This window comes from Branchiostoma floridae, chromosome 1 (genome assembly GCF_000003815.2).
Source record: "Branchiostoma floridae strain S238N-H82 chromosome 1, Bfl_VNyyK, whole genome shotgun sequence".
Lineage (NCBI taxonomy): Eukaryota > Metazoa > Chordata > Leptocardii > Amphioxiformes > Branchiostomatidae > Branchiostoma > Branchiostoma floridae.
The window spans coordinates 17,868,624-17,896,062 of NC_049979.1; the positions used below are offsets into that span (position 1 = coordinate 17,868,624).

General features: G+C 42.4%; 1 protein-coding gene across 1 annotated transcript; it reads right to left on the bottom strand.

The window, feature by feature from the left end:
• Positions 1-161: 161 nt before the first annotated feature.
• On the bottom strand, positions 162-27,439 carry LOC118423931 (E3 ubiquitin-protein ligase HECTD1-like). The gene is given in 42 exon segments (XM_035832250.1): positions 162-2,214; positions 2,516-2,666; positions 2,935-3,028; positions 3,292-3,370; positions 3,619-3,820; positions 4,111-4,525; positions 4,746-4,883; positions 5,000-5,198; positions 6,551-6,678; positions 6,865-7,031; positions 7,034-7,151; positions 7,323-7,505; positions 7,811-7,856; positions 8,384-8,520; positions 8,675-8,754; positions 9,041-9,260; positions 9,752-9,945; positions 11,151-11,249; positions 11,683-12,576; positions 12,775-12,951; positions 13,067-13,230; positions 13,542-13,721; positions 13,927-14,070; positions 15,098-15,237; positions 15,450-15,584; positions 15,805-15,916; positions 16,098-16,177; positions 16,412-16,558; positions 16,798-17,012; positions 17,361-17,624; positions 17,738-18,029; positions 18,187-18,372; positions 18,563-18,704; positions 18,887-19,182; positions 19,307-19,482; positions 19,773-19,984; positions 20,329-20,387; positions 20,513-20,674; positions 20,887-21,012; positions 21,290-21,517; positions 21,793-22,027; positions 26,833-27,439. Coding segments are annotated over 42 exon segments (7,839 nt in total). The 5' UTR covers positions 26,973-27,439; the 3' UTR covers positions 162-1,931.

Below are 27,439 nucleotides of genomic sequence, written 5' to 3' on the forward strand. Positions count from 1 at the left end.
TGGAAATTGCCATATGGTCATAGCATAAGTAAGGTTTTGAAAGCATATTTTCAGACATAGGATAGCTTGGTTCTACTTACATCCTCTTATTAACAAGGGCTGTAGTGTGAAGAATTTTTCACAACTGAAACAGTAACAAAATCATGACTCAGACACTTTTCTTTGGTCTTTCAAACATTTATATAACAAAGTCTTTCCAGTTACAGTAGCAGTGGCTGCCATGATCATGCAATTGAACAGGCGGAAGGCTGAGGGAAGCGAAGGCACACCGAAGTCATTGCCAACCAGCAGGGACAGATGCTACTGTAAAGAGCCACTGACTGACCAATTCCTGTCTCAACTGAAAACTGGGCATATTGCAACACATGGATGCAAATATAATGACAGGCAAGGGACTAAGTGTTTTAACTGGAAGGTGTTTGAGTCTATTAATGTTGAAATTATGAGTACCCTCCATCATAACATCTCTACATTGAGTAGTGCAATACAGAAATGTTAACACTCAACAGCTTTCCGACTTAACTTACAGTACGTTTCCATAAACAGGTAAGGAAAGCAGCTCGCTGTTGTCAGGTACACCAACAGATGTAATGGACTACCAGTCACGTAAATAAACATAACTTACTTATTTGGGAAGTCTTCCAAGTCTCTATACTTGTGAGAGTCCCATGCCTGTACAATTGATTTGCCTTACATGTACTTGGTCTAACATAGAAATGAAAGGCACTATCATTGTTGTCAAAACCTTGAAGACCTATCCAAGCCACAACCAACACAGGAACAAACAGAGAAGAAAAACGGGCAGAGAAACTGTCAACGTCGGTTTTGAGAACATGGATCTTGTTGCTCCATTTCAAAATTCAGGAGGGGGTGACTCAGACCCTTAAATCTTATCTACCATATTTACATTTTTGCACAAGTACTTTTTAACAATCCCCAATCAATTATTTAACTCCTTCATTTAAGTAAATGAAAATGCACCACATCCTGCATTGTTTTATCTGTTTCTTCGAGATCAAGCTTGATCATTTTTTAACCCCTCCAAAACTTTGAACAGTGGACATGCTCTCCACGGACTGTGCCTCCCATTACTAGACAAAGGGACTTTGCTGAAAATATTGAAAGTTCTGTAAAATACAAAGCAGCTTTACATTTGACATCTTTTAGGAAAGTTCAGTCTCTTAACTGTCATTTATACTTCTTGTAGGTTTCAGAAACTTTTCATCTAATCAGTTATACATGAGTATTTCTGTATATCCAGCATCAGTACAACAAGAAATATCATTTGCATTTTGTTACCTTACATTTGTAAATGCTTCCCTCTTACTGGCTAGCAATTGCATGTGTTCAACATAACAAAGGAGTTGATGTATTCAAATGAACAAAGGCAAAACAAATGTAACTAGTTAAGTATTTGTGTAAAAGAAGTATTGATACAAGTACTGTCCTTCCTGGCCACAAAAGCTAGCATACTGGGCATGAGTACCAAGTCATAAATACAGAACAAGTTCAAGTGACCAAAGCTATAGTAAATCTGCAACTTTACAATTACCATATACTGATCTCTAAAGGCCCCTATGTTGTTATAGTCATCAATTATCATAGGTTATTTGATTGCTATCTACAAATTAAGCAGGCAATAAAGGCTCAAAGACCAATCCTCACATTACATGGGAAAGGCAGTCCACTTTTTTGCATATACACCTTCTTAATATATTTGTATTGGAACATCCCATCCACACCACAGTTATCATTAGCCCACAGCAGCAAACACTATGGCACAGACATACAGGTACACTGAACAAACCCATGCATCTTCCAGCACATGCACACTTGTTTACACACTGCATCCACAGTCTCTACGCTTCTTGTATGTTTTTGTCCGAAGCAACAATAGTAGTAATCAAGGTGGCTAGAAAATGGAGTCAACATTAATTTAGGTGGAATCCCTTTTCCCTTGTTGCGGCTAGGAGTCTCTCTCGTAATATCTCTTCAGAGGAGTACTCGGGGAGCTTCAGGTAGTGTACACAGGTGTTGACAGACGGGAAGCTGCCATCAGAGGCGTCCACTTTGCGGACGATGGTGAGGCGTGGGTACAGGTTGGCCAGACCACCGGGGGGGAGGGAGGAGCAACCAGTGGCAAACTGGAGGAACGCCTTCCGCTCATCAGCATTCAGGTTGCACATCACGTTAACAAACCTTTGGAAACCAGGGCTGTGGGCAGAGAGAGAACAGAATCAAATTATGTGTTTAGTGCCATAGATATCACAAGACGAAATTGAGCAACACACATTTTTTTTACCTTCTACAAGGCTATTTCCTATTCAAGACTGAACAAGAAGATGCAAGCTTCTACCTTGTTCACATAACCAACTCAAAATTTTCATCACTGGAAAATGTACCAGTTGGTTTTGCTGGAAAGGGGAGACTGCACAATGTTCTAGTTTGACTGATTGGCATTTATTGTACAGTGTAACACAACAATAGAGTGCAACACAATAGCATGGTTTTGTACCTTTCCCTGGTATATCCTAGCTTGGGCTCTGTGTAGTTCAGGATGTCATCCCTGATCCAGGAAGGTGCCTGGTCCCCACTGATCATCAGCTGCACTTCTGTGGGACTGAAGCCTTGAAGCTTCTCCATGGGAAACACCTCGGAGAAGCCAGCTGAGGAAAAAAATTATTACTTAGAGAGGTCTGCTGAATCTGGCTTCTGAGCATACAGCATTCCATAGCCTTCTCCAATAAACCCCACATTGCCATTCTTAAGTGCATGATGCACTTCTCTTCTTTGCAACATTCTTCACACTACATTCTCCAGAAACCCCATTCTGATCTTAATGAAATTCATTTAACTATAATACTGCATGACTTTCTGCTATGTACATGAACCAAAGTTATCATTAAGCTGTTAAATTGCTATTGGTTATCATACCTCTGAATGCCTCCAGCTGTTTCCTAACACCAGTGTTCATGCAGAAGTCAAACATCACCTCCACATACTCTTCCAAGTTGTCCAGAGAAAGATGCTGTAACAAGACAAACATAAATTGTCATTTGCTAGGGATCCTTCCTTCTTTCCTGGCATGAATGAGATACTGTGATTATTTTTACATTGTGTAAACCCCAACAATTAAATGATAACTGCAAAGGTCTATGCTTTCAGTACCAAATAAATTTAGATGAAAATAGCATTATCCTTTTGTCTTATTTTGTTTTTCTTCTTATACAAATAAGTGATGCCTGAGATGTTAACAATACATCACTTTCTCCACCACCAACTGGTACCCACCTCATCAGAGCCATTGGGTTTCAGGTCCAGGTGGGAGAATCCATACACCTTGGAGGAGGGTGAGTAGGTGAAGTCCAACCTGCATGAGGAAAAAGGAGAATGTTTCATATACATCATCTGTTGAGCAGCTACAACATCAGGAAATTTGAAAAAAAATTAAAAGAAATAAACTGCATCCACATGTGCTATGCTTTATATACATCATCTGTTGAACGGCTACTACATTAGGAAATTTAAAACAAATTAAAGAAAGAAACTGCCTCCACATGTGCTAATGGCGTTTTTCAGACTAAGTACTGATCCTGGCTGGAGAGTGATTACACATACCCCAGGTCCTCTAACTTGCAGGGTGGTCCTGATCCAATTGGGTTCACCAGGCACAGGTTCTGCAGCTGATTGGACCTGTCATCCTCCGACAGGGAGTTATCATTCAAGATGACGCGCTTCTTCGCAGCCAGCTCCTTCAGTTGGTTCAGGAAACGTGCACGATGCGGGTTCACCAGCTCAAAGTCTTCCCAGTTCAGCAATCCTGTCAACAACAATCAACAATCAATTATTCATGAATGTATTAAGATAGGATTACTAATTGTAGAGCAGACATTCTAGTGTTTGTGTGTTACGCAATTCATCCTTTCCGGTCATCTGATTTAAAAGGAACTTTGAATGAATACCAGTATTTGCTTTCATTGATTCAACCTTGGCTTTGCTAGATTAGTTTACTAGTACAACCTAGATGACGTCGGATGCATAAGATAAATGGAATGACCAGAAATAAAAGGCACTTGGCTTGACAGAACCTATGAAAACATCAATGCTAACCTGTAAACCAGGCAGGTGACTTGGGTTTGGGTGGGTCCTGTACCAGATCATACTTGGAGTCATCGTCTGTGATGTAGCCTGTAATGATTTCTGTACCATCTTCAGTGGATGCCTCTGACTGGGTCTCATTGGAGTGTAGGTCGATTTCTGACATGCTGCGGTGATACTCTGCACAAGTCTCTGTCATGCTGTTATCTGCGTCCCCAACACACATCAACTTCAGGAAGGGGCGTGACATGGGCAGGTCTACCAGTCGTCCGTCCTGCAAGCTCTTAGCCAGGAAGATGCCCAGGAAGTGGAACATGCAGGCCACACGTTCTGTTGCCTCTGCATCCTGCTGGAGTGGTGCAGGGAACAGTCCACAGGCACGCTGGACATAGTAGCCTGGTGGTTTGGTGCCATGTCCTATATCCACCTAAAAACAAGGAAATGGCTTTGAGTTTGAGGGAGGGTAGCTGATAGTTGTCTACATCTTTGCATGAGGTATAAGCTGACACACCTGTATCATGCTCCTGCTATGCAGTTACAGCAGGACAACATGTGCAAACAAAACATTAAACAAGTCACGTGAACAACCTTCCACCAAGTGAATTCTAATCATATCAAGCTGAAAGAAATGTAAACATTGTGTTCACCTCTCTAGCCTGATCATCAGGGAAGTCATCATCACACAGCCACAGCCCCAGGGACTTCCTCTGCAGCTCAGCAGCCACCAGAGCATAGAACTCCAACGTGGGACCCAGTCCTGTGCCTTCCTCACCAAGAAACTCCACCTGGAACACAGACAGGTCATGGGTGAGCACTGCTTCCTCATCAATGGTCCAAATGGAGTGCAATCTATGTGATAAATGACTGGCAGAAAAACTTCAAGGTCAAGACCGGCCCTTACCTCTAGAACTGATTTCCTGTCAGAATGTAGTCTCATGACATTGACTGCCCATTCCATCAGACTCTCGCCTCGTGGGACCTTGACTCTCTCGTGCTTCAGGCGCCCGACCCGGAACTCGTGGTGGTCATCACGCCGTGGTGAGGGTCCGCGTGACCTTTCCAGAGCTGCATCTCTCTTGTTCTGTAGCCATACAATTGCTCTGTAAGATATTAGGGAAAATGATTCTCACAACTTGGCTTCTTCATGGCATTTCATATTCTAATACAACTAGAGTTCGGCGACCTCATACCTCCATGAAAATTTAGAGCTTTCGTAAATTTCATGCAATTGACTAACACATTAACATAATTTATGCATGGTATTGTTCATCATTGACTAACGTACACATGTCACAATTATAAAATTCCCATTATTAATTATAAAGCGTTTTTGCAATTTTTACATAAATTATGCAAATAAGTTCCTCATTACCATATTTGGTATCTGCTTACTAGTATATTCCACCTATCATAGTTAACATGTGTTACATTTATTGAAGTCCAGTTATTGAAAACAATGGAATTATACAATTTCCTCATTAATTATGCAAATTAAGTCATCATTTGCATAAAATGTATATCATTATGAACATCTTTGCCTAAGGTACCCGCATGCCTAATATGATGCCAATCCATCAATCCTTTCTGCAGTTATCCTCTTTAGAATGTCTTGACAAAAATGCCCCTGCAGTTCCGAAATTAAATGTTAGGGGGCTGAAACCTGCCCCACTTTGTCATGACACTGCAAGCTATCTACCAGCCAAATGTCAAGACCATATCACATCCAGGACAAGAGATACATTGAAAAAACTGCCATGATATAATATCCTCATTAATTATGCAAATGTACTCCTATTTTGCATAATTAGTATTTAATCTTGTACAACATTGTCTAAGGTACCCACATACCAAAAATCATGAAAATCCGTTGTTCCCTTCTTGAGTTATCCTCGTCAGAAGTTTTTGACAAAAATGCCCCTGCTATCCCCAAACTAGACGCTAGGGGGCCCAAACTTACGTAATTTTTTCCTGAGTACAAGAGCTATCTAATACTTAAAAATCTTGACCATAGCATGTTCAGAACACCGAGATGGCAAAACCGGAAGTTGCGCTGCAGTACCAAGGCCACACACCAGGGGGCCCAAAATTGACCTTGACCTTCGTCTTCCCAACCCCTACCTACATACCAAATATCATCGTAGTCCATCACGAGGTTCTCAAGTTATGATGACCACAAATATGCGGACACACAGACACACACACAAACACACACACAAACACACACACAGACACACTCAAAACTATACCTCCATTTTTTCATGGAGGTAATGATACATATAGACATTACTATTCTAGTGAGGGTATTGGATGCAACTCAACCAAACAAGATTCTTCATAAAACTTTGTCATGAGACACATTTAATCCATTCCTTGATTTGTCATTTTAGTTAATGTTAGCTCTCAAATGCAAGTGTGATAATCAATGACAAAATGAACTCCTATAAATTCATACCTTGAGCAGCCAAAGGCAGTGCAGTTGAAGTAGAGTTGTCTGGTCTCAAATGGGAAGATCATGGGGCACTTGTTGGTCAGCTTCTCACACCACTCAGGCAGTGCTGCAGCAGCCAGGCTCAGTGGGTCCTAGCGGAGGAAGGTGAGAAACTAGTGAGACATCTCACATAAAAACACATTTTAGGCATTCAATCTTACGGCAAGTTCATTCAAGTATTGACATTAAATATCCCTAATCACCATGAAACATTTGTGCTGTAATTGAGATTTTACATGTAACAGCATTTCCATAAGCCAAGTATTGGTTATATTAACCTGAGTTTGTTGAATGACTTTGTTAGTGAGCTTCTTGCTCTGGAACTCCTCTGCCGACACGTTGAAGTGGTGGCTGTCTCCTCCCTCTGTGTCCATGTCTGCAACATCCGATGCGACTGCGTACAGTATCCTGAGTAGCTGAAGGACGTCGTCCACTGTGCAGGAGGAGGATCCTCCCGGGCATGCGGGGGAGAGAAGTCTCCCTCACTGAGAATGTTGCTGGTGTGAACAACTGGCTTGTGCTGTGGTGTTGGAGGTTTAGATTCACCACCGCTGCCAAGAAACTCCTACAGCCACAAAAGATTGGACCCATTTAGCATCATCAACATGAAAACCCACACCTTCATGCTACCCTGAGTGTTTATCATTGATCTCTGATGCCTCTTTGTATCTCTTGATACATGTTACAACAAAGCAATACGTATCAAATCTTGATCACTGTCGATAACAAGACGCACCTTGTATGCTGCCACCAACTGTGCACAGTTTCTGTTCTTCCTGATGCTCTTGGGAGCCCCCGTCAGCTTCCATCTCCTGAGAAACGCGGTGTCTGCGTTCTGCTGAAGGTAGGAGATCAGCTCCGACTTCGGCAGATCGTCTGTGCCCAGCGCTCTCTCCACAAACTCAACAGTCCACCGGCCCTGGGGAAGAAACAAAAACACAAGTCAGCTAGAGCAGATAATGTTTATTCTTCCTTGTCTTTTGAACAGGAGGAATGCAAAGAACGAAGGAACTTTAATAACGAATAACAAACTACAAAAGGCCGCATCAGCAAGCATTTACATTTTGTGAGCTGCCTCAGGCATTTTGGCTGCTGTACTTTTATTTGTCAATAGAGATTGATGTATCCCTTGTCTTCTCTCTCTAATCATTGTATACAAGTCATTTAAAACAAAGATAAAAGAATTTTTTCAGATATTCATTAGCAATCAAAACTCAGACTCACCCTTTTCTCCACTTCCTCTTCTTCCTTTCTCTCTCTGTACACGATTCTAGAATAAGAATATTACAAGCATGAAATAAAACTTATCTATACAGGGAAGGCAACTTCGAAAAATTATGAGATTTCATCTAGTATGGCAACTTGCCCACACTCAAGGAGAGACGTGAACTCGCTGCCATTAAGCTACTCAAGCAAATGATGAACCCGGATCACCCGCTACATGACATGGTCCCTCCGGTCAGGTCAGAGGTCACTGGGAGGTCACTTCGAAGCTCATGTAGTATCTCGGTCCCAAAAGCAAGGACCTCCAGACTGCGCAACTCATTCCTACACTATACAATCAGACTGTACAACAAATCAATGACTGGTGCCTAAGTGTTTTATTTGTCTATGTACTGTGTATGTCATGCGTACTGTACATGTTGTCTAGTCGTTGTAAGTATTTACTCTGAGTCACATTGTAAAGATCAACGGCATTCAGAGATGCGTCTGCTAAGAATTAATCTCTGTAAGGTTGATTTTAATGAATAAAGAAAGAAGTATAAGTAATGTAGACAAGCATAATGATACACATACATATATGTGGGTTCCCATATCCTGCGTAGTCTATCAGCCCTGCCACCAGCAGACACTGCAGTGGCCACCATGTGTTGGATGTGGCTGAAGATGGTAGCAGCATCCCCTTCCAGGGTCTGTTCCACTGAATCTACAAACTGTAGTATGCAGAAGCATGGTCAATTACACTAGGTCATTCACTCCATATCTTTTCATATCCTCAAAGTACAAACATGGTCTACAACAAACGACTATCCCATTGCACATGACATCTCCAATGACACATAGCAGACATGACAGTATGTTACTCACCCCTGGTGCTTTGAGAGTGAGAACCAGCTGGGGTGTGGGGACAGTCTCCTCCTGTTCAGGTGTTGCTACCTCTGGGTCGCCTGAGAGATTATAACGACATTACAATGACTGACAAGTTTTCATCATCCAAACATGCCAAACAGGTCGGGTGGTCAAACCATGTTGATCACTGTGTTTATCAGATGATAAAATGAGACCACCCTCTAATATTATAGGTTTGAAACTACTGTTCACATTTTGAATAAAACATGTACTTTGTCATGATATGAACTGTTTGCGTACAGTGTGTTTCTGGTTTAACGACAACATAACGACTTCCTGACAATCCAAGTCTATTCTTGACCACTCTGGCCTTTTTACCACTACCTGGGGCAGGGATCTCCAAGTCCTGTGTCTGCTGGACATTGGTACGGCCAGGACGGGGGTCAAACGCCGGTACAAGAGAAGAGAACTGTCTCTTCAGGACAAACTCATCGTCCCAGGTGCGGCGCCGGCCCCCGCGCAGCTCGTACTCCTCTTCCTCCTGCTGCAGGCGACGTACAATTCCCATCAAAAGACTGCCACAATGTTGGTAGGCTGACTTCAACTACATGAAACACACCACGCAGAGCTACGGTATCACTTGCTGTTAGGCACGCATGCATGCTGCAACCAAAGGGTTAGCTGGGCTGATACATGACAGCCAAAGCTGCAGCCCAATATGAAGGTGAATAAACACTAAAACATGACACAAGATTACAGTTTTAAGCCATGTCCACTCCATCATAATGAATGTCATAATGCTTCCATGCAATGTTTTCGAGCCTAGCACAAATTCTCTTTGTACTGTATGCATTCTTAGCAGTTGATAATTGAACATGTTTAACATCGTTAATGTTAGTCTTCATAAAAAAATACTACTACATGCGGGAGACTTGTCTTCAAGACAGATATAAGTATATAAAATTAAAGTAATATGTATACAAATGATCCTCAACAATACTACTTGTATCTTCTGGTAAGAATAATGATTTCTACATAACACAATCGGAACCAGGAAACAACACTGTGACAACAGGAAGAGACATCAGCACTGACCACAACCTCCTCATACTCCTCTTCTTCCTCATTCTCATCCTCATTCTCATCATCATCCTCGTCAGGCTCAGGGAGATCATCGTCATCCTCCAGCTCGGCCAGAAGTGTGCTGGCGCGGCAGGTGTCCAGGAAGTCGTTATCGCTCTCACTGGACGTGGATGTGAGGCTCATCGTCATGGTGGTGCTGAGGTTAGCTGTGGAGACAACAGTCTTGCCTATGAATCCTGACCAAATTATGTATTAATTTACTTTGGCCAGGTGGATGAATAATGGCATAGACAATGATTTATCTAGGTGCTCTCCAGAAAGGCATAAAGTACAGAATTTTCAGCTTTGTGAAACCTGAAGTTTATGTCCCGCAAATCATCTTACAGAAACAGAATTCAATGTGCCATTTTTGTCATTTTCCAATGCCTCATTTCTATCCATAACTGGGAAGAAAAAAGACTCAAGGACTACAGAGTCTAATGTCTCTCTTTGGTCAATGGAGCAAGATTGTTAGAGAAGCACTATAACTACTAATAGATTATGCAATCCTGCCATCAAATCTGGTCCCACAACTAACGATTATCCAGATTTATTAATAGTTCTGAGTGTAGAATCCTTTTTCGAGCTCAGTGAAGAGGAGTCCTTCGTTGGCAGGGCTTAAAACATCTGAACTTTCCTCCAATGGAAATACCCAAGAGAAAAGTAGAAGAACAGGCTTAATAAATTCCAAATACTAAATATGGACACTTATTGTCAATTTTGGTCTTCAAGCCTTCTGCATGCTTGAAGACTACTTTATAACTGAAGTATGTACATAATATACATGTATATTACCACACATTTGTGTCAGTGTAGCGGAGTAATGTTACTTGTGAAAGGGGGGAGTACTGGGGAAAAGTGCACGAGGTAGCTGCAAAAGACTGTGTTACATGGCTTGATATGAAGATAGCTTAACTCAGTTAAAGTGGACGCTTTGGAACAACACGTAGTGAAGGACAGGGTGCATTGAGGGGAATGACACGTACACTGGGTACAGAGCAGAGAAATTTACACGGCACTTAGATCACCACCACAGGGCCACAGCAGGGTTTGTACTACCAGATCTTTTCACTGCTCAGTGGTAAAATAGAACTTGCAAGTAATTTATGTGTAAAGTATTTGCAATTGTGACTGTAAAATCTTTACAGTATTCTCATCAGAGTCATCACACAAAATGGCTACTGCCTTTTTTCAGCATCCTGTCAACAAAATCATCCATTGACTATGACTATGAAGGTTATCTGGTGATATGTCAGACCTTTCATTAGAATTATAAAGAATCAACTTCTATCTTCAAGAACAATGTTATTTTCAGGACTGTACAAACCCTGCTGAGCACAACATATAAAGATGGGCAGAATCATCCATGTACCTGCCATGGTGGTTGTGTTAGTGGCAGTAGCGTTCGAAGTGCTGGACGTAGTCAGGTTGGGGACACTTTGGGCCGAACTCAGCACATTGTTTGATGCCACTGGAGGAGACGGGGTACATTTGTTGGACTTACACAGCAGAGACTAACTTCAGGTCCTCAAGACTTGCGGTAAGACTTTTCAGAAGTTTCTTGCTGTCATTTTTCTTACATGCATTTTGTAGCATGCAGTTGGGAATAACTTTATAACTCACTCCCAAGGATTAGTCTAGGAATTGATAAGGGCATTTGGGGGGTTAAATGACAGATAACATTACTGATTTGAATCCTGTTGTCACATGGAAAAGTTTACCATAGACTTTCTGTGTTGACGAATGCATACCTCATGCAGAACGGAAAAGGACCTTATACCAAGATAAATTATTACTACAATCTGATAGCACATGCACTTCTGATTAAATAGTCCCATCATTATTGAAAACACCCCACTCCCCACACATAAGTTCTATGATGTCTGTGCTGTCGGCACACTAACCTGACTGCACAGCATTAGATCCTGACAGGCCCAGTCTGACCAGTCCGCTGGCATGGCTGCTGCTGGTGCTGCGGCTCAACAGCATGTTGTTGGTAGCACCAGCGCCAGCCCTTCTCGCGATGGACACAAAGGACTCCATCAGGCTAGCAGCAGTTTCCCGTGCAGACGACAAGTTTGGCACACTTGAGCTCATGCTTCCTGGTGCACTCGAAGGCTGCGGCTCCCCTCTCAGTTTTGCAGGCTCTGGTTTGAAGGTGCTTAATGTCCTTGTGGTGGACTCTGCTGACATGGCTCCAGATTCCTCGCCAACAGATGACAGAGTCTCTGAACTCATTGCACTTGTGGGCCGAGGACTCACACTGCCTGGCCGTGGGTCACATGCTGGGCGCTCCACTGGGTCAGGGAGGGCAGAGATGTCCTCATTGGATGATTCCACAGAGGGTGGGGCCGGTGGCCTGTCACTACTGTGCACCACCACGCCTGTCTCTGAGGTAGCCTCTGTCTCCAGGTTCACCACAACAGTCTCCGAGGTTGTGGACGTGGCCCCGGCAGATTCCTCTGAGGAGGCCCGTGCTCGAGACTCTCTGCGAGACTTCAGCTCCTCTCTGGCGCTCCTCACCTCATCATGATCTGAGTCCCTCCTACTTCGCTCAACCTCAACTCCTCCAGTTGCACCCTCTACCTTTTTGGTGTCAAGGTCCTTTTCCCGTTGGTCCCGACGAGTCCTCCCCACGGCACCCTCAGTGGAGACAGACTTTGTATCAGCTTTCTTGGCCGTCATGACTGCTAGTAGGTCAGGGTTGTGGGACGGGGCCAGCTGCAGGTCATACTTGCCCTCTGCACCCATACGGTAGGAGTTTGAGCCGCCAGCATCCCAAGTCACATCCACCCAGCCTGGAGAAATAACAGGACGTTATCAAACATCTTACTCATAATATAAGGGTACAAAGAGAAAAGAAGACCATGGGACTGAAAGCCTAACTGGCTGAGTTCTTTGAAAAAGCTATAGCCATAAACAGGAATCCTACTGAATATGTTCAAAAGACCAGATCACATAACATACGGGATAGAGGAACTCACAAAAGCACATACCATTATGAAGCTCTCCTGTGACGGTGCCCTCTCCCCCGGGTCCACCATCCTGGTCCCGCCACTTCCAGTCGAGTCCTCGTACGACACGTGCACCCACCACCATCTGCCGCAGCACCTGGGAGCGCAGGATACGCCGCTGCTTACGCAGATATGCCTCCTGCTCCCGAGCTGCCTTACCTGGAGAACATCACATGTTAGCACACAGTTACAACTTCTTGCTTTAAAAACAGCCGAATGCATACTAAGAAACAAACAGTTTACTGCAATAAGAATCCCAGAACACACAGCATACCTATGTCATCACAAGCCCCAGTCACGATCCCATACAGCTCAAAGCCTGACAGGGAAAGGTAGTGGGTTTGGCCGCTTGCATTCTTGCCTGTCTGCTGGAGACGAATATGGCGCCATCCCTGCTTCTCATCCTTAGGGGACTCTATGGGCCAAGAAGCTGTGGACCTGCACAAAGAAACAAATAATGGGACACATGCATGACACTGGTTCTCATTAAAAAAAAAGAACAACCAAGGGCATGAATTTCAGAGAATTTTGTACTAAATAGTTGGTTTTGAATCAACTATCTATAGTTGGTTTTGGATCAAAATATTTCTCATCAAACTGTCCTTGATATTCTCTAAAATAACACAAACTATAACGTCACCATGAAGCAGCCAAGATTTACCTCTTAGTTAAATTACATTGTATTGTTTGCAATCTCAATAAATTGAATTAAATAACAAAGAAAGTAAGTTCCATCTTATCAAACTCACCCTGGTTCATTCAGAGAACTGTCGTCAGAGTGGTTGAACAAGGTGACCCAGTTCTGGCCGTCCTTGGACACTTGGAACTGCCAGTTCCTCAGCGCTGACCTGCCGTACCCACGCGCATGGCGAAGGGTGTAGCCTGTGGGGATGACCCACACACCCAGGTCGATGGCAAACCAGGCTTTCCTGTGACAATACAGTAACATGTCAGCTGAGAGATCAAACATGGACATTCAAAGACTGAGGAAATCTATATCAATCATAAATCAATAAAATTCATCTTTAGTTTAACTGAAAGATCAAGAAGCTTAGATGAGAACAATTCACACTGTAAATACATTGAATATTGCTTTCAAGACAGTTTGACTCAAGCAGCACCCCTGGAACGTACTTGTCATCATTGGTGTGACAGTTGAGGGCAGAGGAGTCCCGGCTCAGAATGTCCTCCAGGCGACCATAGGGCAGGTTCTTCCCTTCTGATGATGTCACCACCACCAGGCCATACTGGGCTGGGTTCACCCACTCAAATGCTGTCCTGCAGAGACAAAGTTAACAGGGTGTTGAATTTGGAGACTGAAACAGGCTTTGTGAAAGTACAGTCAAACTTGTATTCAACAACTACTCAAGGTACCAAAGAAATATGGTTGTTGACTGGAGTTGGTTGTTGGATAAAACTGGGGTCGGTTGGCTGGTTGGTTGGTATAAAAATTACCATAGGCATCTGCTTGTATGTAACAGTTACTTGTAAAAAGTCATACTGATGAAGTTTTGACCCCCAAAGAGTATATTTTAATTCAACTGAGCAAAGAAATACAAAATAATAAAAAAATGTTACAAGAAAACATGCTGAATTGGTGTGTTTACAAGTAATGTTACATTCGTACTACAAGATGTCCAAATTATGCATTGACAACTATTAGTCTCCATGCTGTTATGTAAACTAATTTCAATAAACTATTGTTTAACAATCAGAGCTGTGTTTATCTGTCAATCAAACATGTTCTGTTTGTTAGTTGTCTGCTCCTTAAACAGCCAAAACAAGCTCTAAGTTTCTCTATCAGTATGTCAAAATTCCCACTGATGTGCACAGTGTTAAATATGCTTCACTGATTTTCACTGACATGTTAGAGTTGAAAAACAGTAAAAATCTGTTAATGACATTATTTCTAACAGATTTTTATTGATGTTTACATGGTGTTATTGTTGTGAGGTTTAGTGTGGATCAAAATTGTTTCTGATGCAAATGTCAGAGCTTACAGAAGTACTCATTTTGAAAATGTTGCTGCTGGGATGGATCAGACACAGCGACTGTCTCTCAATTTTGGTTGTTGAGAGGGGTGTGAAAGACCCCTGGGGACTGCAAAAATGTGATTGCTGGTTGGGGTAAGCAGTTGGTTGTTTAAAAGAGGACCATCACCATGCAAAATAGGACGGGACTGTCTCAGAGTGGTTGTTGACTGGAGTTGGTTGGTAGATAGAGTTGGTTGGATAGGCAGGTTTGACTGTACCAATGAATATCACCCCCGCCACTTACTTACATAGAACATCATGCCATCACTTACTTTCCATTGGTTCCAATCCAATATATGATGCCGTTCTCATCAAAATCTTTCACATGTTTGAATGTGAACGTCTGCCCCTCCTTCAGCCGTCTGATGTAGGAGAAAGTGCTGCGGTCGTAGTCATACCACTGTTTGGCAACCTGAAAAACCAACCAACAGTTGTCACCATAGCAAATTAGAAAATTTTAAGGAAAGCTATGTCTCTACTTGAAGGTTGTGATCTTCATAAAAAATTTTCTCCCTTCCAGGAACAATACCTACTAAGTTCCATTTCCTTACTTTTGTTCTCTTTCCATCTGCATTCTTTATCTTTTTTTTTTCTTTTCCAGCTTCTCCAATCTCTAATACATACCATTTTGAGCAGATATCTTTCCAATGCTCCTATAGTGGCCAGGGGCTCCATCTTCAAGGTGCGCCCTGTCCTGTCGATGAGCGAAGTCTCCCCATTGGCCCGCTCCAGGCGGAACCGGAGACGTCTTGTCAAGATCTGTGGAACACAATGTCATTTATCATCCTCTAACAAATAGCAAACTTGTAACACTAAAAAAACACATGAAATAAGTCTTTCCTAAGGTTTCTTATAAAATGGAGACAATATGAGACAACAGCAGGAGTAATCAATCTGTTTCTTTGCCAGACAATACTAAATATAGCAAGTGGGTATAAATTGATTTGATTGCAGAGATAAAACAGTGCTTGAGTCCTACCTGAAGACCCGTTCCTGACCCAGGTCCATCATGTACAAACAAGGGCAGCCTTTCGATGGACTCCAGCACAGACACCAGTTTCCTCACCAGGGCCACAGATGGGGTCACACCGCTGTTGTCAAAGTACAAAGGGAGTCAGAAAGTGGAAATAACATCCTTTTTAATAATCAGTTCAGTATTTATTTCTATCTAAGACAAACTTCCTCACCCTCCACACCATATGTGGTGTCAGAATATGTGCATAATGATACTTTTTCCTCGATCTAAACTAACAATCCATAAAGTCAACTTACCTGTCCTCTGTGTTGTCCCTGAAGGCAGCTTTGAACACCTTGATTCTGGAAGCAACTCTGTTGCTGTCAACATCAACATTCTGAAAGGAAAAATTGGGCAGGATGTAATAATCATGTTGTCTTTATCTTGGCATAGTATTTCAATTCATTTGTGACTGATCTTCGATCTATTCTCCACAAATCACATAAATAATCTGACCAATGTTTTGTGTCCTGTCTTTCAAACCTAGATTTCAAACCTATATTTCCATTTCATCCATTGCCTAAGGTTTCTATGACACAGCTGTAGCACATGAACATCAGTATGAGCTCACATTGTTGAGGCAGTTGAGCAGCGCCTGCACCAGCCCACTGCTGTGGAGTTCAAATGCTGAGATGGTGGCCTCGTCCTTCAGCAGCAGGGTCAGACACTCGAGGGCAGTCTTCATCTGGTCCTCCCAGCCAAGCTCTCCTTCCTGCACCTGCACATGCAAACAGACTTTCATCTCACACAGATATAAACTTCCTACATCAACTCAAAATCAAATAATAACCTTTTAACACAAATTAGTTTATTACAGGAAGCAGGCATTTGATATGCCTTAAAAATTGATACTTTATTTGGAACATGTTCTATCACTTTTTTCTTTGTAAAATTGTTTGACAGCTGACATACAGCATGATGCCACAGGCAAGAGTCAGTATTGTGTTCTGCCTGTACCTTGTTCCCTTTGCCGTGAGCTTCACATGATGTCTCCAGCTGAGCCACGATGCTGCGTAGCTTGGACACCACTCCTCTCGGGGTCGCCTGTGCTGCCTTAAAGTGCTGCTCGTACAGCTCGCGGGCCAGACACTTGATTTTCTGTTTGGTCTGCTCAGCCTTGGACTTGAACCTATGGCTCTTCTTTCCACCCCAACCTGCAGAGAACTCGGGACCTGTATAGATGAAACATGACTTTTGCAACATAATGCCCGATAAAACCCATTGGGTGCTTCAACTCACAACGTTCAGTAGTAAAAAATTTTTTTTTGTTGGAAAGATTCTGATACTACATAGCACTATGCCATCAGCCATATAGATACAGATACATGTACTACACAACTTTTGTATACATTACAAAACTCAATCATCAAATAATCAAAATGTACATAGATTTGTTGACTAAAAAAAGTGTTGCCTATGCAAGACATGATTCTGGAATCATACCTATTACTTGGCAATTATTTTCAGAGGAAGAACTGAACTGAACTTGGCAATACCAAGCTGTGTCACACAGAACTTACCGAGAGAGGTTTCTGCTGTGAAGGAGTGTTTTGTTCCCCTGTTAGATTCAAACACAAAGCCAGGAAGGTCTTCCTTCAGCACAGTAGCCTGCTGTCCATCAGAGTTGTGGACGGAGATCTCCCCTTCCTTGCGACACTGCAGTGACCAGTTTCCCACCACAATTTTGGTAGGTCCAGCCTTGGACAGGATGGGAAGACTGGGTGTACCGGGTTTTACCCCACTACGAGCCCTCTGCAGCTTCTCTAGGAATTCTCCACGACTCTCTGTAAAACCGAAAACAACCAGTCAGCACTGATTCAGGGAAAAACCAAACATGAAGAAACAAAAGATGAGAAATAAAAGTCAACTTCAGCATCTTACAAATAATCATATTTACCTGAACTATCTGAGCCACCTTCAGGGCTGCCACTGGAATACATGGTGGCAAGTTTGCCATCCAGAATAAAACGGAACCAGCCGTTGCTACCATTGGACAGTTCCAGGGCCGCGGCATCACTCCACACGTACAGACAGTCACGGCCGCGTACCAGGCACCAGTCTCGCCAGTGGTAGGGCTTCCCCTGCACTATCTCTGTCACATCCTGTTGGCCTTCTAACCTCTCAGGCTGAAGGAAGGAAACAATATTTTCCTCAGGCACTTGGGGTAAAGAGGTGGCTGACACAGCAGGCTACAGGGGGACAAAAATACATAAACATACAGAAGTGCTGCCTCAACCAGTCAGCTCAACTTTAGAACAAAGCAGAAAATTTTGCAATCAGTCCTTAATAAAAAGTTTTTAAAAAGCAGCTCAGAAAGAATGAGGAAAAGGAAAGAACGATATTTACCTTTCCTCCCTTTGCACCTTCCTCTTCCTCTATTTCCTCTTCTGAGTCCTCATCTGGAGGGCCAGCGAGAGAGCACACCTTGCTGACCACACCCAGCCTGGCAAAGTGATCCAGGTACAGTTCAGCTCCCTTCTTCATCAGATCATTCACTATCTGTAGTGCCGTCAGATGACCATCGTCATCATCCTGGGGAAAGGGAAGTGTAATGATGCTGGGATTAAACAAGGTCTGTACTGGATATGGTAAATCAATGAGATGTGACTAGGATGGAATTGCTAAACTTTCATATGTCATGATGATACGAGCATTGAGTACTGTAACAAGTTGCTTTTTGGGCATATAAAAAAGTAATAAAACGGAGTACATCGAAATGTACCTCCTGTTCAAGTACCATTGCCAACACATCGACCAGCAGGGAGGCGAAGGTGGGACCTGTCTGTTCACTGGTGCTCATCTCCTCCAGCAGGGAGGGGCAGATGTAGTGTACCATCTTACGCAGCAGAGCCAGGGAAGCTTTTCTGTAGACCAATAAAAGAGGTATGATATTAAAAAAAACAGCTTGCCAAAACACATTTGGCAGAATAATGACTACCAGAATCTGTCTCCTCAACTTTTCTACAAACAGATTGATATGACTAATCGATATTGTATACTTAAGATTAGACAACATTTACAAACTGGCAGTACGGGTCCTGCCTACCTGACAGATGGCATCATGGTTTGTTGATAAGCTGCTGCAAACACAGGTAGGAGTCTCTTCAGGTAGAGAGGTGCCATCTCAGGGTCTCCCTTGGGCTCCACCCCGTCCTGTGGTTCCACGGGCTCCTCCCTGGGGCTGCTGGGCTCAGAGGACACCGGGCACATCCACTCCCCGGGGGACTGTAGGATCTGCACCACCTGTCGGTGGCCCTCATCGTTCCTCTCACGTGCCTTATCCAGCGGTGTCTTACCATCCTCGTCTCTCAGGTCAGGGTTAGCACCATATCTCAGCAATGTCTACAAGAAGGAAAGATGTCTCTTGAATCTGGTATGTTTTCAGATTTTTCTTGAAGCACAGGTTTTACCCGCCACAAGTTACTAATTCAGTCTGACATATCACAGAACTTTAAATGTAGCTTACCTTGGCAACTTGTGGTCTACCAAAACAGGCAGCATAGTGAAGTGAGGATGACCTCTGCCCCCTGTTGACATCTGCTCCCCTTTCACAGAGGAACTCCACCATCTCCTGCGTGCCGAAGGCTGAGGCCCAGTTCAGCAGGGTCTGACCAACATCGTCCATGAAGTTCACCTCAAATGCTGCAAGAACCAAAGTGTTATTTGAGTGTTAAAACGTAACAGATAGTATAATAATGGAATAGAAATGTATGCTACAAATGCCAAATATACCACAGAATGTGAGTTATAGGAGTAACTACACTTAAGTCTACATATTCTAAGAACAAAGCAAGATGCCTTGCGATGTGAGCTGAAAGTTTCTAAATATTTGAAGCATTGAAGAGTGCAGGTATCTGTTTACATAGCAAGTCATACAGGTAGTGTTATTTTGATACATGTTTTTCATGGCAACTCAAGATAACCAAACTTACTACCGGTATCCACTGCATCGATGAGAGCATCGGTATCTTTGCTGCGGATACAGTCGATGAGCTGGCGGTGAGAGCGCTCCCCGGCACTGTCCATCCTGCGCAGGCCTGGCAGCCTGCTGACACTGCTGATCCCTGTCTTTGGGAGAGCTTTCCTCCCCTCAAACACCAGCACCAACAGGAGATCTACCAGCCGCATGGTGTCCAGCACACATCTAGTGAAAGTGGTCAGTCACAGTGTTGACAATGGAAGTCAGTACAGAAAACCATCCCTTATCAAGGCAAGCAGAGGCTGATGTACCAGTATGTTTACACATGTACAAATGTAATGCAGATGTTGTTAATGCAACTGTAATTTTTATCAAAGCACTGAATGGGATTGTTTTAGCTGCAGCAACTTTTTTCACATCATTACCATACCTAATAATCTTTACAGCATCAAGCAATTTACAAATACCTCCACAGCATGTTTTGTACAGCTTGCATCTAGCAAAGTGTCTACGAATGAAAAATTCCAATAGTAGCTATGAAGTTCATTAAGAGAGCTTTATCCATCTACCTTTCATCTCCTGAAAGTGCTTTCTCTATGGCTTCTGGCAACTCTGATCTCAGCAAGTCCTGCATGAAACATATATTCATATATATTAAACATCCACATTGATTCTAAACACACAACGGTATTGATATGAAAAACAACCTTCCCATCTCAAAAACAAGATAAAATTGAATGCAGAATTTTTTACCTTTGTTATGCCTTCTGATCCTCTGCAAAGTGTGGACAGTAAGCTGATAATAGTGGAGACATTGGCACTAGATTTTGTTGACTCGGGCGTGGCACCAACTGCACCTGGGGTCCCACCTGGTGTACCTGCCTGAGCACCTGTCAGCTGGCCTGATGCACGGCCCTGTAAGGAACATTCCAGCATAAATTATGTTACACAGGCTGTAGAACTTTACTTGCTGTTCCATTTTACTCCACTTCAATACATAACAATTCAGTCATATCAAGTTACCATTCCTTGTATTGATGCCTGATATAATTATTCCTATTTAGAAGATAACACATTGCTCTAAATTTCAATGACATCACATGATCACAATGACACTATTGCCGCACCTGGTTGGCTAGTCTACTGAGGAGCTCCGAGGTCAGCCCGTGCTCGGCCAGTGGGGCTGGGTCCATCCCACGCCGGGTGAACCTGTCTGCCAGCGAGGCGAAACAACGCAAGGCTCCGTCTGCAACCTGGGAGGGAAACATACATGTACAGATATTACAGTTACCATGCAATATGTACTTTGTAAAGATACACCTCCATTGATGATGACACTTAACAGACCTGTTCATATCAGCTATAACCCCCACCATGATGAGAACAGTAAAATATTCTTTTATCTTTATTTATTCGTTTGGCTGTTTACAGACAGCCAGGGCTGCCCAACTAGCCATTGGCTATTACCAAGCATGTTGGGCATATATATAGAAAGGAGAGTTGAGTGAAAGGCATTTTGACTTGTCCCACCTGTGGGTCCTCATGTCTGAGCAGTGTGGAGAGGGACTCCACACAGGTTGGTAGCGATGTGTCCTGGGGCTCCATCTTCCCACACAGCCGTGACACCACCGCCATGGCTGAGTGCAGGGTGTCTTTGTGCACCAGGGAGCCATTGTCACGGATAAATGTCAGCACACAGTTCAGACCTCCTGCTTCAAACACAGCTCCTGACTCACGTGTACACATCAACTCCAGCACCTGAGGGAGTTACAGACAGCAGAGTGAACCTCGGTTCTGATAATCAAAATTATCACAAAACAAGCCATAATGTATAGGCGTATGCACTTCCCAGAAAATTATCCTACTTATATAAACTATTTCAGATGGCTGGTGCAATAGTTAATCCTGATCAACAGACAAATGTTAACACAGCCATGACAGTGGAGTACAGTAAGTAAATACTGGACAGCGCTGGTAGACAAAGCATTCTTACCACTAAGCTAGCTTAGTTTGAGTCCTGCACATCTGCCTACCTTCACACATTGTTCTGCCAGGTCCTTACTGGTCCTAGAGGACAGCTCCACCACTACCAGCCTGTTGCAGATGGCCTTCACAGCACCGTCCACTGCCACGATGCGCCGGGTGCACTCCGCAGACACATCCAGGTAGTAGGTGAGGGCGCGGGCAGTCACCTCCAGTACGTTATCAGGAGCACACTCATCCAGGAAGATCTTACACAGAGCTGGGATGAAAGATCGGGGAGGGCAGCTGAAAGGGAAGAAGTTAGTCATTTAGAATGTGCAACAACATTCTCTGCCATTACATTATTATTAGAAAATTGACCCTATTGCAATCAAGATTGCTTCAGCTTTTCATATCAATAATCATAAAATATAAAACAAGCTTGTTTTTCAACAGAAAATTTTATAAACCAGGAGAAGACGATACACTTAATTAGACAAGGTGCACCGTCATTATGATATGTGACCTCTTATGAAAGCAGGCTGAAACCTGACACCACATAGGAAAAAACCATTACATATGTGCAACATGTACTGATGCTCCAGCTGTGTACACAGTATGCTTGTGTACATGTACACAACAGGGATAACTTATATCATTCTCATATTACATGTACCATGCATTGACTACTCCGATTGTAACCAGTTATTTTCCCATCAGTTGGAGTGACCTTATTACATGTTCTCACTTGAAGATGCAAAATGCAGCATGTTACATGATAATGTGAACTAAAAAAGGACTCCTTTCTAAGGACTACTACTACTTCTCTAATCAACTGATTATAACATCACTTAAGAAAGTCACTGTTAACATTAATTACTACATGTATATTCTGATTTGGAATTTGGTCCCCATCCTCTACCAGTAACTCCAATAATTGCAAATAATCAAGGTTCAAGAAAAATAAGAAATTGAAGGCACTATACTGTAATAGTTCACAAAAAAAACTACACATCCCTACCCATGGTAACCTGTTTGTTTCATATACAATATTTTGCCAAACTGTCACATTGGCTACCAATGTGGCAAAACAAACAAACAAAAATGTAGCAAGAAAACTGTGAACAATTATTCTAACAGCCCTAAGTTAGGGCTGATAAAATCTAATATGTTCACAGTTCACAGTGGCCCCCAAGTTAACCACTATTTTTATATCAAACGTAGTTCAAACTAAAGCACCACTACAATGACTTGGCAAAAATGAATTTTGAACAAGATGATAATATCTTTTATAAGTATAATTTACAAAATCTTACATTTGAGCAGAACTGATGGTGAATATGACCAATTATCCACGTTACAACCAAGGCTACATGACATAACTTTTGATCTACAAATATAGCACAATCATAAGTAGCCCACTTTCTTTTGATTGATTGCCTGGTAAATCAATAATGCTCAATTATACACCTACAACTTAGTACAAGTAGCAGACTTCCAATACTATGTTTGGGCTGATTAAAACAGCTTTCTACAAAGAGGGTTTGATATCATAGAAAAATTACTTAATGGCTCTATCTAATCCCAAACATAACCAATTAGTCTATAGGCATAGTATAGCCTTAGACTCTATATATACACTGCTCAGCTGCCATGAATATACCCTTTGCTAAAAATATTCACAATCTTTGGTACTAGTCAAAGTTGGACCTCCCCCCATCTTCGAGCTTCTGTGTCACTCCATGGGTTTTACTGTATATGGTGTGTGGTTGTGCCAATTCCCACAGGTCTGCCTTATGTCCATATAAAGACATTTACTCCATGTTCCAAGTTACTAGCTCCAGTCTGGCTGATACTTTACTGTCTAAGATGGAAAAATACTTGAAAATACTTGAAAAATCAGCATTGTATCAATTTAAGCACCATGTTCTATTCAAGTCCATCTGACCATACTTCAGTCAAGTTAAAAAATACTACATGCCCAAGATCTCACACAGAATGTTTTGACTGATAAGCGTTTTAATGTAAACAACTGCACAATGACCTCCACCTTACCTTCAAGAGAAATGAGGCTGACCAAAGGACACAGATGTTTGAGATGACAGGGACAGTTCATGTTTCACAACATTACACCCACAACAATATAAGTTATAACACATACAAATGTTTATGTCATACCTGTGACGCGAAAACGTTCGATACGGGTGTTCCGGACCGGGCCGTACGCTTCCGTATCGCACAGGTTCGAAAGGCGTATCACACAGGCTTTCTTCGAGTAAATCAAACCATTTCGAGCGGGCCGAATACGGCTCGGTTGGCAATTCGAATACCTCATTCGGACGTTGGAACATTGCTGTTGCAACACTTTTGGTTCGAGGGCACCAAATTTGTTCAACTTCTGGCGCATTTCGCATCAAAACATGGGTTTCTCAGGTGGATATGACATAAATAAAATACAACATGGTGTATTCCGCATCACCCTCTGTCCCAGCCCTCCCGCGGGTCGAGCGGGCCGACCCGCGGTCGGACTGATACCTCGGGTGATACGGAATACACAGTGTTGTATTCTATATATATTATATATAACAATAACCATCTCTTCAAAATCAATATACTACGCCATCTTATAGTTTTTACTTCAGGTCAAGGGCAAGCTACACACAGATGTCTTCATATGCTCAATGAAACCGTATAGATAGAATTTAATACAAATAGGGGAAAATCTGACATTGCATCACAAATCATGATATAATTTCTATTTCTGTATCATGTCAGAGTTGTTTTTTTCAGACATAAGGGTACAGCTTTGTAACTTGAAGTTGCAACATTACTTTTTTAAAGAAAAATTGTTGCATAGCCAGCCAATTTCATACATAGACAACAATTTTCTGTTCATTACATGCCCTTGTACTGAACTCCCTCTTCTCATTTATGCATCATTGCAAGGGCAGTCATTACTAAGCACAGGTGGCTATCAGGGAGAATTAACAACACTACAGCTGGAGGGCAGGAACATTACATGTTACTGTTCTGTCACTAAAAGACTAAGAACTGAGCAAACAGAACCTTGCAATGACTAATGGCTTACACAACCCTGAACACTGCTTTTCATGGTATGGAGGTTATGAATCCTTGTGCCTCAAAAGTGCCAAGGCTAGTCATGTTAGCATTTGTCTTTCTGACACAATTCTAAAAGATAAACAAACAAAATTACATATAATATACACCGAGTTGTCTGTTGTTCTGATTAATTTTTCTGGTTTGTTTTTTGCCTGAAGACCTTCTACGGTTGACTTCTCCCTGCCATGACCTGCCTATTGACCAAGGCTAAAATAACCTATAAATACGACCATCACACTGGGAGACGGATACATCCATTTTGAAAGCTCAACAGTTTTGTAAATTAGACCTTCTACTACATCATCATAAGCATATGCATCTTAGTTACAAATAGTAATTTCTTTATCTGTCAGCAAATCTACCTATAGTGATGTAATAATGACAGGGTAGTCAACTGACACAGACCAGCATGACCCTGGGTCATGATGTAATAATGCCAAATTTCCCAACTACTGAGGACTGGTACCCTTTACATTGTATTTGCATGTCCTCTCATTTTGATGAATCATCTTACCATCATTGGTAGTCTATTGTTTTGCCTAATAGTAATCCTGTACAACAGAATAGTCATGATGATAAATTTCTTTGTTCAAAGATAATGCTACTTTTGTTAGGCAAATGAATGATTGCATCATCTGAGAATCATCACTTTATTTGATAGTTTCTAGGAAACACATCATATATAAATTACTATAATCAACTTATTTGGAAAGAGCTTTCCTCTCAAGGATGTTGGCATTGTTTATGGACTAGAGTTTAAAGTTCAACTGGCCATCCTCCTTACAAATACCATGCAGTGTTATGCTGGCATTGCACAATACACGTCTCTTAGGACCCAGAGTGCTTAGCCAAAGTTGTGAACATATACAGACAGGATTGTTTGCCAGGAAGTAAATAGGCAAAGAAAGGCAATTATGTAATCCACATGGTGACAAAGAGGAACAGAAATGGCTAATATTTTCCAGAGAAAGAAAAATGCACTTGAATAAAAATGAAACAATTTTGGTACAATGTAGCTCTCGCATACACGTGGAACTGCTGTTAGAGCTGTGTTTCAAAACACAAACTTGTTTTTCCCATGGGTTATTTTTACATTCACGATGCATACAAACCACTAACAAAACAACATTATTGCATCTTTGCTTCCTTCATATCAAATCTTCAATTCAAATCTTCAACTATCCTACTAAAACAACAGTCCTACATTTAAAACATACATAAATACAGTATGTGGTTTCCTGCTTCTGCATAAATAACATCCATCTTGATACACAGGAGTTCATGTTTTCTTTCTGGGTGCCACTTGGCTGTTTATGACTCATCCACCAAAACAGGATGCAACTCACACGGTCAAGAGACAAATTATCACAATGTCAGACAATGTGAGTTTGACTAATAATGTTTGTCACTTGTGTTAAACGAAATTCAACCTTCTTTCCATACATGTATCAGGACGAGAAACTCTCCCTTTCTCATCATCATGGGATTTAAATTCGTAAACCTCGGAAACATTTTGTCTGGAGAAAAGCTGAATCTATAGTGGACAAAGCCTATGTGAATTTTCAATAACAAATAAACATGTCCATACAGGAAAACATAAAATGTGTAATGACAAAGTTAAGATGACCAGAAGCAGGTGGACTAGTTCCCCTCACGTGGCCTCATTGTTCCGTTGTTCGGAGGCCACAGCTGACACTGCAGCCCTTTGTTGTCTTTCCACAACTGACGAGACAAACCCTAGCTTTCTATCGGCTAAAAATCATGTGTTCAAATCATCAATATCATAAACAACCAATGCTTTAACTTAAAATATCGTTCTCTTATGTTCACGTAGTATTGTTCTTGGTTCCTCTTTCCATAACGATGACTTGGACAGACGGAAAGTGGGAATTCCCGTTCGTCAGTGGAAACCGTCTCGTAAGTCTGACTATGATATACACAACTCGGCATCTGGTAAACATTATGTGATGTGCACAAGAGTGGTTCCTTACCTTTCGAAGCACCTGTCCACGTTGTCTGACATGAGTAACAGCATACAGAGCTGTTCCAGAGCGATAAGCTGCATGTCCCTCTCATCTCCCTGGCCCATGGACAGCCACTCCAACAGTGTCTCGGGGTCCACGTCCGCCATCTTGGGTTTATGGCCGACGGTCTGCTCCGATGGTTTTGGTACACTGTAGGCACTGCTGATCGGGAAAACGCGGCCTGCTGACAGCGATAGTCGATATTTTTTACAGCATATGAAATGGTAGACGAGAATACCGAGACTCAGGTGAAAATATGAGTCGTTTCCGGTCTTCTTCGGGAACGTTTCACCAGGCTTGCATCACAGATGACCCTTGGCCCAGGCTGCCCATATACACCCGGTATCCTGCTAGAAGCAGCCTAAAGTCTTCGTCATAAAAACATTTCTGCCGTTTCAATTGGAAGCTATCTCTGCAGAAAATGATCTTCAGCTGATCTTGGCGTATTTAAAGTCCCGTCTGGACTCGCAACTGGCTCGATTTGTTTACGAAGGACAGGTTTTGTTGTCCTCCAAATAGCGGCTGCTGTCAATACCAGCCAGCCTCGTTCTGGTATTACCTACGCGAATGAGTG